At 53.7% G+C, this 15,528-nt stretch overlaps 1 protein-coding gene across 1 annotated transcript in view; it reads right to left on the bottom strand.

The window, feature by feature from the left end:
* Positions 1-15,528, bottom strand: part of ZAN (zonadhesin) — a 36,502-nt gene that overhangs the window by 10,910 nt on the left and 10,064 nt on the right. Inside the window, 23 exon segments of the mRNA XM_040455648.1 lie at positions 751-1,046; positions 1,387-1,511; positions 2,031-2,195; positions 2,292-2,539; positions 2,959-3,103; positions 3,351-3,635; positions 4,298-4,301; positions 4,653-4,764; positions 5,019-5,199; positions 5,431-5,678; positions 5,995-6,136; positions 6,870-7,072; positions 7,678-7,686; positions 7,689-7,846; positions 7,933-7,952; positions 7,954-8,041; positions 8,425-8,568; positions 10,035-10,180; positions 10,529-10,653; positions 11,133-11,249; positions 11,409-11,550; positions 14,221-14,405; positions 15,240-15,528. The exon segment at positions 15,240-15,528 is cut by the window's right edge and continues 580 nt beyond it. Coding sequence (XP_040311582.1) covers positions 751-1,046; positions 1,387-1,511; positions 2,031-2,195; positions 2,292-2,539; positions 2,959-3,103; positions 3,351-3,635; positions 4,298-4,301; positions 4,653-4,764; positions 5,019-5,199; positions 5,431-5,678; positions 5,995-6,136; positions 6,870-7,072; positions 7,678-7,686; positions 7,689-7,846; positions 7,933-7,952; positions 7,954-8,041; positions 8,425-8,568; positions 10,035-10,180; positions 10,529-10,653; positions 11,133-11,249; positions 11,409-11,550; positions 14,221-14,405; positions 15,240-15,528 — 3,577 coding nt within the window.

Raw genomic sequence — 15,528 nt, 5'->3', positions numbered from 1 at the left:
ATAAGTAAAAGATCTTTGGAAAAATACTCAGATGCTGATAAGGTCAGGCTGTGACCCGGGGTCAGGGGGGAGGGAGACTCTTCACTGGCAATCTTTTTTTTTTTTTATTCTTTTAGTAATTTCCACACCCCGAACATGGGGCTTGAACTCATGACCTGACATCAAGAGCCGCACGCACTTCTGGCTGAGCTACCCAGACGCCCCAGGCAATCTTTTAATACATTAAAAGTTCCTGAACCATGTGAATGCGTCACATCCTAAAAACACACTAACCACTGTCTTAAAGTTTAAAAGGTTCTGGAATTATATAGTGATGATGGTTGCAGAGCTTGTAAATATCCTAGAAAACAACGAATCGTATTTTTAAAGTGGTGACTATTATGGTATGTGAATCCTAATTTGAAGAAAATAATGTTAAGAACTACAGAAGGATGCCTAGGAGTCTGCCAGGAGGCGAGAAGAATCTTTGCCGTCAAACTTGACCTGGACCCCGGTGTTAAAACCTGGAACTTTCCAGGTTCAGGGAGCGGTGTGGATAAAGGAAAGGAGGGGTGTGGAAAAGCAAGGTCCGTGTGTGCTGTCCCCGTCATAGGGGCATTGGCTAAGACCTTGTTGCAAAGGAGCCACAGCTGAACGACGAGGTCAGATGCAGGTCGGGCACGGCCCAAAAGGAAGACAGGGAGCTTTAAGGGACACGCAGATGGAAAGGAGGTGTGGCAGTGCTCCGGGGTGACCGTAGGGGACACTCACGGCAGAAACTGCTGTTTCTCCAGATTGGGGGCTGGAGCCCCCGGGCCCGGCAGGCGGCTGCGAAGTTTTCCAGAGATCCACAGAGGGCATGGCGTAGGCCTCCAAACTGACAGAGGTTGTGGATACACTTGAGCAGGAAGGGCTTGAGGAACACGTAGGTGGCACACTCAGTCCAGGCCGGAGTCTGAAAGGCCGCCTGGCATTGTTCCTGGGCTCTCACTAGGTCATCTCTCCTGCAGCCTATATTTAGATTCTCCAGCTGTATTGCTTGGGTCTCCTGGCTCTCTTTTTGGCAACTGCAGAGGAGAAAAGGGTCATCACAGGGACAGCCACTGCCCCACCTATGAAAATGACTTGGCCCTCCCAAGTGACTCAGAAGACCCCCTTGTCTTGTCTTCACTAGGAAGCTGGTCCAAGCTCCGGCTACCTTCCGGAAGCCTCAGTCCCTGTCCACACTCTGAAGCGAAGAAAGGAAGGCTCATGTGTCCCCAGATAGGTTCTGGGGACCCAGAAGCCATCCTCTGTCAAGTTGCACACATACAGGAACACTCCAGTCTTTCTATCCCTGGCACGCTACACAGTCCGGGATCCCAACTCCTGTTCCTATGAAAGGTTAGAGGCTTTGGGGACAATTACTTTGGGTGAGACTCCTTATCTTGCCAACTCTCCACAAATTCAGCGTCATTCTGGGCTAATTCGTCATTGGGCATCATGAGCTCATCCTCTTCCTCACCATTGAAGTTTCCGCACAAGCCACAGACCTGGGTGGGCAAAAGGGTTCTGGGCACCAGGGAAGCAAAAAAGGCTTTTTTGGGGTGCCTGGATGGCTCAGTTAAGCGTCCAACTTTGGCTCAGGTCATGATCTCATGGTTTGTGGGTTCGAGCCCCGCATTGGGCTCACTGCTGCCAGGGCAGAGCCCGCTTCAGATCCTCTGTCTGCCTCTCTCTCTGCCCCCACCCCCCTCCCGCTCTCACTTGCTTTCTTTCCTTCTTTCTCAGAAAGAAGGAAAGAAGGAAAGGAAGGAAGGAAGGAAGGAAGGAAGGAAGGAAGGAAGGAAGGAAGAAAGAAAGAAAGAAAGAAAGAAAGAAAGAAAGAAAGAAAAAGAAAGAATGAAAGAAAAAGGAGACTTTTTCATATGGCATGGGCCCGCATTTCCACTCCTAAGAAACAGGCACACTCCCAGCCCTCCTCCATTCTGGGGAGTGACCAGTTAGGTCTGGAGAGGTCTCGGCCCTCTTGAGACAGACTCCCCTAGAGAAGAGCCAGGGGACTCCCCCACCTTTCGGTAATAGGCTGCAGGGAGCTGGACCTCAAAGAAATCTTTGCCGTCAAACTTGACCTGGACCCCGGTGTTAAAATAGAGTACGGTGTTGTTGCCAACAATACTGACTCTGAGCCCTCGGATCTCGGTGGCGAAGGGAAAGGTGACCTGTGTGCCGTTGATCTACAGAGGAGGGCAGGGCAGGTGAGTGGGAAGAGGGACCTGAGCCCGCTCCCCAGAGCTGGCCTCCTCCCTCCCCCCCCACACCACCCAGCTCACCAGCACACGGTGGTCCTTTATCAAGGCAATGAGGGTATTAAAGAAGTCAACGTTGACCTGGTGGAGGTAGGAAACAGCGGACTGGCCTCTCTTCTTCCCATACTTGACGCTGATCTTGAAGAAAGGCAGGTCCATGGTGGGGTGGCACACTTTCACCAGGATACCAGTGCAGGTGTCCCTGATGGTGTGGTAAGTGCCATCGAAGCTCAGGTACTGAGAGTGGTTTGAGGTACGGCACACTCCCATACCTGGCAGAGAGAGACGGGTTGCTGAGGAGTGGTCCAGCCTCTCCGAGAACAAGTGCTCTCCCCATCTGTGAGGAGAGCTGAAGGTGAAGAAGGCCCCACAGGGAGGGGAGAAGAGAAATAAAGGCTCGGTGGCCAGGCTAGGATGAGGCTTGGGGGTGGAAGGGGCGCTATTCTGCCAGAGAATGTGGCATCATAATGGGACTCACAATGTCCCATCTAAGTTCACGGCCGGGACAGCCATGAGTGAACACGGGGAGCCCTTTCCAAAGGCACAAGGGTCATCATTCCCAGTCAGAAGTTCTTTGGGACCCCGGACATAGGAGCCCAAGAGCTACAGATGATGGGAGAGGGTGAGGAGGAGTTGGGGACAGCAGTCTCAGTGACACCGGGGTCCTCCTGTGTGCTCAAGGGCCTTCTACCTGAAGCCCGGCAGCGTAGCAGCCCATCCAGGGGCCAGCACATCTGGCCAGGCTTGCAGGCGGCCTGCCGGCAGGAGATGGCGTTACGAATGGAGCAGGTGCAGAGCCTGGAACAGGTGTGGTCCGCGTACCATCTCTCCCCGACCTGTGGGATGTGGGCGTCAGCAGAGCCCATGGAGGTTTGGAAGCCAGAGTTGGACCGAACCCTCTACCCCGGGCGCCCCCTCCGGCTCGCTCCCCTTGGCTGCTTGCCTCCATCCCCAGACTTTCTCAGCCTTTGGGCTTCTGGGCTTGCTGCTCAGCCCCTAGCACTGGCCCCGCCGCCTTACCCCTTCACAGGCTCTGAGGCCTCCTGCTCCCCAAACATGTGGCGCTGCGATCCGGCCTCTCACCGGGTGGTAGTAGCCCTCCTGGTCGACGCAGCCGCACTGGCTGAGGGGCACACAGGAGGTTCCACTCAGGATGTGACCTCTCTGGCACTCACAGCCCTCCGTACAGGGCAGTGCTGCTGGGCAGTCTCTGGGGGCCGTCAGGCTGAGGCAGGTGGCTGGGCAGGGGTTGGCACAGGGGCTGTAGCTGCTGCTGGACAGGCACTTCAGAGCTAAGAAGAAACCAGTGTCAGGAAGGGCAGTGATTTCCAGCATCCTGAGCTCGGGGCATCGAGAGCTCCCAGAGAATGTTCATCAGATGAATGGATGAACACAATGAGATCTATCCATACAGTGGAATATTACTCAGTCTTTAAAAAGACATTCTGGGGGCACCTGGGTGGCTCAGTCGGTTAACAGTCTGACTTCGGATTGGGTCATGATCTCAGGGTTCGTGAGTTTGAGCCCCATGTCGGGCTCTGTGCTGACAGCTCGGAGCCTGGAGCCTGCTTCAGATTCTGTGTCTCCCTCTCTCTCTGCCCCTCTCCTCACGTTCTGTCTCTCTGTCTTTCTCTCAAAAATAAATTAAAAAAAAATTTTTTTTAACGTTTATTTATTTATTTATTTATTTTTTAATTTTTTTTTCAACGTTTATTTATTTTTGGGACAGAGAGAGACAGAGCATGAACGGGGGAGGGGCAGAGAGAGAGGGAGACACAGAATCCGAAACAGGCTCCAAGCTGTCAGCACAGAGCCCGACACGGGGCTCGAACTCACGAACTGTGAGATCATGACCTGAGCTGAAGTCGGACGCTTAACCGACCAAACCACCCAGGCGCCCCCCAAAAATAAATTTTTAAAAAATTTAATTAAAACATGAATAAACATTAAAAAAAGTTTTAAGTCATTAAGATGGGAAATTTTATGTTATGTATATTTTACCACAATTAAAAAAAAAAAAAAAAAGCAAAGCAGCTGAACAAGGAGAGGGGAAGGGACAGGAATTTAGGATTGGAGGAAGCTTCCCCAAAACTGAAGCGACAGTGGAGAGGGAAAATGGGAGGGGAATAAGAAGAGAACAAAGTGGTCCCTCAAGCAACAAGGTCAGAAGATGGAACAGGAAGGAGAGCATTTGGCACTCAGGATGGGATTCCCAAGGGGGCTCTCCAAAGAGACAGACGAGTAAGTGCAGAAGGCAAGCGGGGCGGCGGGGGACAACAACCTTGGGTCAGTTCGTCTCCGGAGAGGTCAGGGACGCACAGAGGACCCCCCAGGCTGCCTGCCGAGGCTCCTCCCCAGCTCTGGCTCCCCGCATTCCCAGCTCACCCTGTTTCAGAGTAATCAGGGAACTTCCAGGCGACGCCCAGGCCATCCGAGCTGGCCACAGGCCTTTTGTCCAGGAGCAGATTGTCAGCCAGGCTATTGTTGTTGTAGTTGCCTGGAGGAGGGTCCAGTTAGAGCCATACACCCTCTCCCAGGACCACCACCTTCCTCTAAGAAGAGACAGCTCACTCTTCACTCAACAGACCACGGTTCATCTTTCTTTCTCTTTCCCTTTGGCCATTTAACACCTACCCGCACGCTCAAGCAGACAGGCCCTCAGGACGCCTACTGAAATCTGTGGATGAGCCGGTCTGGGACAAACTCTGGCCCGTTGTCCCCACCTTGCCCGCAGATGCCCAGGGAACTCACCACACAGCCCGCAGAGCCGGCCAGCATAGGAGGAGGGCACTGTCACTTCGGCCAGATGCTTCCCATCGTAGCGAATTTGAAGCCCAAAGTCCGTGTAGAGGAGGATAAAGGAACCGCTAGGCCTTATGCTCACCCGGCCTTGTGCAGGCCACACAGGCAGGGCCACTTGGCGACCATTCAGCTACAGAGGCAGGGAGGACGCAGTAGGGAGAAGCCCTTGGGACAAGGACAACGGGGCCAGGACGAGGCAGCAGACAGTGATGGTGATGTGTCTGCGGAATTGGGGGCTGGATCTGCTGTGGGCTTCCCCCAGGGGCTCTAGAAGCCAGACAGGTGGGCCTGTGGGCAAGGAGGGTGCAGAGAAGAGATGCTGGTGGTGCAGGGGCCAGGGGAGGCGGGCGGAGGCACGCACCATGACCTTGTGGCCTTTGATGAGCGAGATTCTCAGGTTGAAGATGTGCAGGTGAACGGATCTGACATAAGAGGCCTCCAAGTTCCCACCGCGAAACTCATTGGTGGCGCTCACGATGAAGTAGTTCTCTAGGGACCTAGACTGGCAAGGCCTGGTCAGGATGTAGCTGCAGGTGCCCATGAAGTGGTGCAAGGCTCCGTCGAACGTCAGGTAGTGGGGGTCCCCTGAGACGGTGCAGGTGGCGGCCCCTGGGGTGAAGGAGATGGAATTCAGAGGTGCCCTGACCCTGAGCTGCTCTCTGGGCGAGCCCACATTGGAATGGGACCCTTGGCTCATCCTTGGCTCATCCGTGCGGTTGGCTCGGCCTAGAGAGGTCAAGCATAGGGACTGCCCCAACCTCACCGGGTCCACGCAGAGGCTGCTCAGGCTTGGGCCAACTGCCTTCCAGTCCCCCGTTAGACTCGGCTCTCTGGGGTGCCTGTTTTAGGGCAGAGCCATGCCCTCGCCCAAGGTCACGTGAGCAGCTCCCCCCCCCCCCCACTCACCTTCCACCCGTCTGCTCACCTAGGGCATGGCAGCCATAGATGCCATCCTGCTGACGACAGACCTCCTGGGCCTGACACCTCCACTGTGTGCAGCGAATTTTATTGTTGCTCTCGCAGGTACAGAGCTGTCTGCAGCCTGGCTTGAACCACCGCTCCCCTACCTGGGGGATGGAAAAAAGAAAGGAAAGAGGTCATTCCCAGGTCTGTTATTCAGATCAGTGGGTTGCTCCCTGGGACCATTCCTGTCATCCCGAAGCTCCAGGCTTCAGGCTTCGCTGCAAGCCTGGCATTGGCTCACTTACTCAGCCATTCACTTCTTTGTTCCTTCACTTTTTCAACAGATATCTGTGCTAGGTGTTAGGGATTCAGGAATGAACCGGGTGGACAATGTTCCTGCCCTAACAGCTCATGATGGGGGGGTGGGGAGGGGGGGCAGTAAACAAGTAAACTAATGGATCAACTGTTCCAGCAGGATATGCACCTAAAGAAGACAATCAGGGGGCCCGATGAGAGTTTCCTGCCATCAACACGGATAATAAGCACGGGCTCAGGAAGTTTAGAGGAACGTCTTCTGACTTTGCTTATCAGGAAGGCTTCAAGGAGGCAGCATTTGAACAGAGCCTCAGAGGAGGTGAAGGATTCCAACAGGCACAGGTGGTGGGGGGCGGGCAGAGCAGAGATAGAGGGACTACAGACAAAGTAAAATTGAGGGGAGAGCAAGGCACAGACAAGGTATTCACTAGGCTGACCCAGAGCTGGGCAGAGGGCTGTGATGGACGCCAGTGTCATTCTCAGGGACAGGGCAAGGGACAGGCAAAGGAGGAAGAGAGAAACACCAGAGATGAGGGTCTGGCTTCAAATGTGCACATGGGGGTGGGGGGCCCAGAGGCTCACCTTGAAGCAGCCCACTGTGGGCTCGAGGCACCCACACTGGGAGTGGGGGACACACTGGAGACCGCTGAGGACGAAGCCCGGGTTGCACTCACAGCCCTCCACACACCGGTTTTGGCAGGCCATGCCAGAGAACCCAGAATGGCAGGTGGCGGGGCACACCCTGGCACACAGTGTGTACGTGCTGTTGGGCGGGCAGGTCATTGCTGGAGGAGGGAGAAGCAGAGGTGAGAAGGGCACAGGGCAGGACAGGGAAAAGGGAACGAAGGTGGGTTCAAAGCCCAGCGTTCAGAGGGCCCACAGCTAGAGGCTTCTGCCCAATCCTGAGAAGCAGAGGGTGACCCGGAGAAGGGTGACCAAGGAGCTCGGCTTCCACTCTGGGCCCAGAAAGTGGCCTGCTGGGAGCTACTAAGAGGCGGGTCTGGGGGAGCAGAAAGATCTGGGGGAGCAGACAGATCCAAACGTCTCAGCACTGCTGCTGTGTAGACATGCACTTGTCTACAGGGCAGAAGAAAAAGCCCATGAGGGCTCGATCAAGGGCACCGCCGCCTAAGCAGGCTCCCCAGAGGCCGTGCAGATACACCTGCAAGCATTGCCCCGCATAGCCTCAGGCGGCCGGGGGTGCTTTCTGAGTCTGCAAGGGACTGTGATTTTTCTCCATGGCGATTTCTGCCTGCAGATTTCCCTGTGCACGTGTGGAATCAGAGGGGTTCAGCCAGGGGTCCCCCACGCCTGTGCCGACACTCAGATGCCCACCCTCTGCTCGCATCCGTGGGTGAAGGAAGGGGCCCTGCTGTGGGGCACAACTCACGGCAGAATTGGGTCCCCTCCAAGGCTTCACGGCATAGCCAGCATCCTGGCAGATCTCAGTCAAGGCTGCCATATGGGCACACAGCACTGGCTGCAGCCCCTGGAATTTACACATGTCAAACGTGCAGCTCTTGAAGAACGAGGAGGCCTTGAGGTGAGGCAGACATGCCCTGAGGAGAGAGGCTGGGTCAGAGGAACGAGCCAGGTGCTCAGTGACCACCCTGCCTCCCGCGGCCCTAACCGGCTCCCTTCGTACTCAAAGGCTCCGCGGGTGTCCAACGAGCCGTCCACAGAACTGTAGTCCCGACAGACTGTTCTGCAAGCCTGACTTGCACGAGGGAGGAACTGTCGGGTTCTTCTGCCACCTGGAAGAGACACCCCCCCCCCCCCAACAGGCCCTGAAGGCTCGTCTCCACCCCGACCCTACCCCAGCAGTCTCGTGGCTCTCGACGGCCCCTAGTGGACAGCTGCTGAACCCCAAGCCCGGGAGGAGGTGGGAAAACCTGGAACCGAGCAAACCGGAACAGAGGCTGCTTGGCACCCCCTGAGGACGACTGACAGCGTGGGGGCAAGCGTGGTGGTGAGGTGTTCCTGAACTTGGCCGGGAGGGCTGAGATAAATTCGCCGCCGGGCGGGGGGGGGGGGGGGGGGGGGTTGCAGGCGGGAGAGGAGAAGGAAGAAAAGGGGTGATGTCGGTCAGGGTGCACGGTTCTCAGAAGGGCAGAGGCAGGGGTGGCCACGTCCTCACTCCTTGTCCTCGTCCTCTGCCCTCTGCCAGCTGTTGCCCAGCTCCTCATCGTCCAGCGCTGGGCTGCCGTCGGGCTTCTGGTTGTCATTGCTACCGTCCCCGTCATAGTTGCCACAGAAGCCACAGAGTTTGCTAGAGTAGGTGCTGGGGGTGGGAGGAGAGGAGGAGGCGTTAATGGAGAGAAGGGGCTCCAGTCCCTGGAGGGACCACGCAGAGGGAAGGGCAGAGCTGGGGGCCTCGGGCAGGACACATCGGAGGACTAACAGGCGCACGTTGCAAACAAGAGCCTGTGCCAGGCGCCCTGCGCACAAGGACCTCACAGACCTTCCCCCACCCCCCCCCCCCGCCGCCCCTGAGCCATCCTCACTACTCTGCTCATGCCCCATCTTCTTGCTGGCCCTACACATGTGGGAACCAAAGGCAAAAAGATATATAGATAAAATTACATTTCCTTATAACCTGCAGCCCTTTGACAAATTCTTTTTTTTTTTTATGTTTATTTATTTTTGAGAGAGAGAGAGAGAAAGCGGGAGTGCACGCAAGCAAGCAGGGGGAGAGGCATAGAGAGGGGGACAGAGGATCTGAAGCAGGCTCTGTGCTGATAGCAGGGAGCCCAACGTGGGGCTCGAACCCATGAACCGTGAGATCATGACCCGAGCTGAAGTTGGACACTTAACCGACTGAGCCACCCAGGTGCCCCAACAAATACTTGAGACAGGCAGAGTAAGATGTTCCTCCAGGAACTCCATCTGTCTTAATATTAATACTTTGTTAGACGGAAGGACAACCATAGCTTGGCAACAGCTAGACCTCTGGGATCCTGTGAGTCTCCTTTGGAAGCTTCTGCTTATCTTTACTTCCCCAACTCCCAAGTCTATAATCAGGCACCCCTCAATCCCAGTGCAGCTCTCTCTGCTCATGGGTCCTGTCCCTGTGCTTTAATAAAACCACTTTTTGGGTTGCCTGGGTGGCTCAGCCGGTTAAGTGTCTGACTTTGCTCAGGTCATGATCTCTCGGTTCATGAGTTCAAGCCCCGCATCGGGCTCTGGGCTGACAGCTCAGAGCCTGGAGCCTGCTTCACATTCTGTGTCTCCTTCTCTGTCTCTGCCCCTCCCCGCTTGTGTGCTCTCTCTCTCTCTCTCTCTCAAAAATAAATAAACACTAAAAAAATGTTTTTAAAAAATTCTTTTTCATTGTTGACTCCAAAGCCCAGCATTTCAAACCACACCACGACAACATTCCCACATTCCCGGTTTTCCATGCATTTGCCGTTTGCTATCTGCAAAGACATTCTTTCCCTTGTTTGTCCTGGGAACCACCCTTGAGACTGGGGTCAAGTGACCACTCTTCAGGAAGCTCCCAAGACCCATTAGCCACTCGTTCTAGGACACTCCCAAAGCATCGTGTGTATATCCTGCTATTATCATTCTGCCCAGAAACCAATTTCTCCTGTCTCCTCATCCAAAGGGAGGCGGGAACTAGATGCTTCCCATCCAAAGATTGAAAATTAGTGCCTGGACGGGAGGGGGAGGAGGAGGGCAAGGTCCTGGGAGGGGGAGGGGACAGAGCAGGTCGGGGGAGTGGCAGCAGCACCGAAGGGCACCCCTCACCTGGGCACACTTATATACAGCTGCTGGTTGCCATCGCATCTCACCCGCAAACCAAACGCCGTCTGCAGCTCCACAAACCGCCCACTTGAAGCCAGGAAGATTCCTTTAGAAGGTACCGCTGGGAGAGAGACTTGCTTCCCCCCAACCTGGTAGGCGGGGCAAGGGAGGAGACCAGGAGACAGACGGAAAGTCAAGGAGAACCCCCACCCCCACCCCCACCCGGAGAGACAGACAGAAAGTCAAGGAGAACGCCCCACCCAGAGACAGATGGAAAGTCAAGGAGAACCACCCCCCGCCGCCCCACAGATTCCCACATCCACGCTGGAAGGCACGGCAGCATCCACGGCAATCCTCAGTAGCACACAGAATGCTCTGGAACCCGTCCCTGAGAGGTCTGGAGGTGGCAGGAGCTGGCTGGAACACTGCGGCCCACGGGACAGGCTACAGCCAAGGTCTGGAAGCATTGGCAGGACTGAACAGAAAACCAGACTCACCAGCGTGCGCCTGTCCCTGAGCAGGGTGATGGTGATCTCATGCAGGGTCACGTAGACTTTGCTCAGGCAGGACATGCCTTCCTGTCCTCGATCTTCATTCTTTGCCGCCACCCTGAAGAATGGCTCTGGGTGGGGAGAGGGGTGAGGAGCACCCAGGGGCCCATTCAACAAGCATGTCTGAGCGTCCACTGAGGGTGGCGCCCACACCTGGCACTGCGGGGCTAAAGGAGCACAAAGAGTGGGGCGTGACTGTCTGCCTTCTTCCAGAATAGCCTGTACTGTGCTGAGACTCTGTGCCCCCTCAGTGGGCCAGGGCACCCTCTGGGGCAGGGCATTCGTAATAGCTCTCTCGTCCCTTCATTGCCATTATTCCAGGTAGGCCTTCAGTAAAAGCTGGCCAGGGAGACAAACTCCTAAAGAGGCATTCTCTTAAAGGGCATCCTGAGTAAGTCCTGCTTCTGGGGTGGACATGTCCACTCTTACGTCACCCAAGACATTGTTCCCATCTTGCTCCTCCCATCGGCTCCCCAGCCCTTTCCTGCCGCTCGCTGTTCCCAGCTGTTCTGAACTTGGGCCCCTGGCCCAGGCATCTCCAGGGCCATACCTGTCGAGTTGCCACAAGGTTGGGCCAAGACGTAGGTGCATTTGCCCATGAAGTTGAAGTGTCTTCCATCAAAGGTGAGATAGTGCGGGTCTCCGTAGACGGCGCAGGTGGCGGTGCCTGCTGGGGTGAGGGGCACAGGCAGCGGGCTGCTGCCACTGCTCCAAGCAGCACCTCACCCACCCAGTGGCATGCCCCAGCTCCTCTGGTCAAGGGACTCTGGTGCCATACCCACTCTGACCAGCTGGCTGGCGGGGTAGCGTGCAGGGAGAGGCTCACCGTAGGGTTGGCACCCGTAGTGGCCGTTCTTCAGCTGGCACACTGTGTGAGTCCCACACTGAGAGATCTGGCACTCCATCCGACTGCCAGGCCTGCAGCGGCAACGTTCTGTGCAGTTGGAGCTGAACCACTCTGCCTCAGGCTGGGAGCAGGGGGTCCGGAGTTAGACACTATAGCTCTTGGGGTCCTTCCCCCTTCACCACCACACCTGCAGAGCAGACCTAACTTGGTGCATACCCTTCCTCTTCCCACGGCCCTGCCAGATAGCCCTGCTCACCACAGGACATTTGCACGTGCTTCCCTCTTGTCCTGGAATGCTCTTCCCCCTCCTTTCTAAATCATTTTTATGTAACCAGCTCAAGGGTCACTACTTTCTCAGGAAGACTTCTCAGACTCCCTGACGAGGTCACCCTCACAGCTTTGGGTACCTTTCCTTCCCAGGACTTACCACAACTGTACTTTCATATTAATTCCTGTGATTGTTCGATTGCAAGCACTCTGTAAGGGACCATGGCTCTTTACTCACTATCAGAGCCGCAACACATAGTACAGTGTTTGGCAGGAGCTCTCATCCAAGAAACCTTTGCTGTTGGGGCGCCTGGATGACTCAGTCAGTTAAGCTTCTGACTCCTGGTTTCAGCTCAGGTCATGACCTTATGGTTTGTGAGTTCAAGCCCTGCATTGGTCTCTTTGGTGACAGTGGGGAGCCTGCTTGAGATTCTCTCTCCTTCTCTCTCTGCCCCTGTCCCCCCCCCCACAATAAATAAACAATAAAGAAAAAGAAACCTATGCTGTGTCATAGTGAACCAAGATCCAATGTATCCCGCGGAATCTGAGAGCAAGGACCATGCCCTGTTAGGGATGGCCCCAATTCCAGGAGGGTGGAAAGGACTCAAGAAACGTTCCTTGAATGCATAAATGAATGTATAAGAAGTGCATACATGACTCCAGGGGCAGGCAAGAAATGCTTAATGCTAATGGTTGTGATAGATCTTTCTGAGGCTGAAACTAATCCTAACACAGGGACACCCAGGAGACTAGTTAAAGGGAAGAGGGGGAGAAAGTGGTCCTCAAAGAGGCAGATAGGAACTCAGATGATCCATGGGGAAGAACACCTGAAGCTGAGACAAACCACTGGACACTAGTGAAGAGCTTAATGCACTTTTTTTTTTTTTTTTTTTTTTTAAGTAGGCTCCACGCCCAACGTGGGCTTGAACTCACAACTCACAACCCTGGGATCAAGTCACACACTCTACCAGCTGGGCCAGCCAGATGCCCCTAGCTTAATGCACTCATAATAGGCTGTGTATGATATTTACCATAATTAGCTAATAATAGTAACATTTATTAAGTACTTGGCCTGTGTTCAGACCTAATTTCAGCTTCACAACAGCCTTATGAGGTAGGTAGAAATTATTGTGTACACATTTCGTAGACACAGACACAGATCTGAAAAGATAGAGACACTTGCCCAAGGTCACCCAGCAAGTGAATGCTGGAGCCCAGATTTAAAAAAAAAATTTTTTTTTTTAATGTTTATGTACTTTTGAGAGAGACAGAGACAGAATGCAAGCAGGGGAGGGGTGGAGAGAGAGGGAAGCAGAGAATCCAAGGCAGGCTCGAGGCTCTCAACTGTCAGCACAGAGCCAGACGCAGGGCTCAAACCCAAGAACCGTGAGATCGTGACCTGAACCAAAGTCAGACGCTTAACTGACTGAGCCACACAGGTGCCCCTGCTGGAGCCCAGATTTAAAGGCTCTGTCCAATACAGTGGCTACCAGCCACATGTGGCCATCGAGCTCTTGAAACGTGGCTGGCTCAAATTGAGATATGCCGTAAGTATAACATACACACTGGATTTTGAAGAATTAGTATGGAGGGGGGAAGGAATATAAATGATCTCATTAGGGGCGCCTGGGTGGCTCAGTCAGTTGTGCATCCGACTTCAGCTCAGGTCACGATCTCACAGTCCATGAGTTCGAGCCCTGCGTCGGGCTCTGGGCTGATGGCTCAGAGCCTGGAGCCTGCTTCCGATTCTGTGTCTCCCTCTCTCTCTGCCCCTCCCCCGTTCATGCTCTGTCTCTGTCTCAAAAATAAATAAACGTTAAAAAAAAATAAATGATCTCATTAATAATTATTAGTTACATATTGAAATGAGAATATTTGAGATTGAGTACATTACTGGAATTAATTTAACCTGTTTCTTTTTACTTTTTAAAAATGTGGCTATTAGGAAATGTGAAATAAAGCATGAGGCTTGTGTGCTATTTCTTCTGGACAGCGCTGGCTCAGAGCCTGTGCTCACGTGGAACCTTCCCAGGGGGGCCACCAATTAGGGGAGACAAGAACAGTCACTCCTCTGTTTTGACAGGATACGCAAGTTCCTTTGGAAGAAGATTCTGGAATGTTGTGTTCTGCCTTGAACACGCCTGAAGTTCTACTCAGCATCTGGGCTCCCTGTACATGCAGGGACCCCCCCGGCTTTCCTCAGGATGGAGATGAGGGCCTTGGACCACTAGGTTGGCCCAGCGTCTCATGCGTGGGGCCACGGGATTATGGAATGTTCTGCACAGCCTAGCCTAGCTGAGCCAAGGTGAGTACTCAGCACATATTTATTGTAGGAACAGAGATGACCATCAAAAGCCATATTGGGAATGAATGCCTCCAATATTGCATAACCTCTGCTTGTGAGCTGGCCCCTTGGGACTATCCCATGGGGACAGTCATCTCGTCTTGGGAGCAGATGGAGCCAGAACCCAGGGGTTCCACTCACAATCTCCCTCGGGGGCTCTGGGCACCCCAGCGGCCTTACCTTATAGTAATTGTTGTTGTAGAAGCAATTGCAGGACGAGGCATTGATGCAGAGGGATCCCCGAAACAAGAAGCCAGAATTGCAGACACAGCCAGGTTTGCAGAGGGGCCCACAGTTGGGCTTGGGTCTCTCACAGGATGCTGGGCAGGTGCAGCGCTCATAGTGGGCATTTGGGGGACACCTCGCTGAGAGGAAAACAGCCTGCATCAAGCCTTCACTCTACCGCTTTTTTCAGGGAGACTTCCTGTTCTCCTGTACCCCCACACTCAAGTTCTCTACAAAGTAAGCCCATAATTTAGCCATAAAGAGGAGTGAAGATCCCTCATATGGATGGACTTGAATTTCTACAACACGGAAGAACCTTGAAAACAGGATGTGGAGGGAAAGAAGCCAGTCCAAAAGACCACATAGTACATCATGCTCCATGTGTGCAATGTCTAAAAGAGGCAAATCCGCAGAGACAGGAAGTTGATTAGTGGTTGCCAGGGCTTGGGGCATGGTGGGGGTTTGGGGAGAATGTGGAGTGACTGCTAACGGGTTTCTTTTTGGGGTGATAAAAATGTTCCAGAATTAGAAACTGATGTTTGCACAACGTTGTGAATATACGAAAACCACTGAATTGCAAACTTTAAAAGGATGCATCTTATACTATATGAATTATATCTCTATAAAAAGGAAGGCGTGTGGCATGCGACTGGCCCAGTCAGTGGAGCATGCAACTCTTGATCTCAGGGTTGTGAGTTAGAGCCCCACGTTGGGTGTAGAGATTACTTAAAAATAGAATCTTAAAAAAAAAAAAAATGCTGTAAGTTCGGGACTTGACTCCCAACAACCTCCACCCCACCCATGCTCTGCTTCCCTCTTGGTCGGGGTGGTACTCATTTTTTCAAAAGTTAACATGTCGCATTCATCTCTCTTCTAAGACTGCAGTTTTCTATTAGAAGCATTCATTTATCTAATTCTCTCTCCTACTCATGATCTCTTACTTTCTGCTGTCGGTTCGATGCTGTGTCACATACCTGGAGTGCGTCCAGGGGTTGTAGCGGTCGTGGAGGTACTGGGAGCAGTGGAAGGCATCACCAAGACTGTTGGCCCAATGGGTACAAGTGTTGGGCTCGGCTGGGGTATTGTAGGAACTGTGTGCCATTCAGTGGCAAAAGTAGATATTTTTGTGGGGATGCTGGGGTTTTTTGTAGGGACAGTGGGTTTTTCAGTAGGGATGGTGGTTTTTTCTGTGGGGACGGTAGGCCTTCCAGTAGGGACGGTGGTCTTTTCAGTGAGGACAGTGGATTTTTCTGTGGGGATGGT

This window comes from Herpailurus yagouaroundi, unplaced genomic scaffold (genome assembly GCF_014898765.1).
Source record: "Herpailurus yagouaroundi ecotype Mexico unplaced genomic scaffold, PumYag 216, whole genome shotgun sequence".
NCBI lineage: Eukaryota > Metazoa > Chordata > Mammalia > Carnivora > Felidae > Herpailurus > Herpailurus yagouaroundi.
This window is presented reverse-complemented; position numbering and strand designations above follow the sequence as displayed.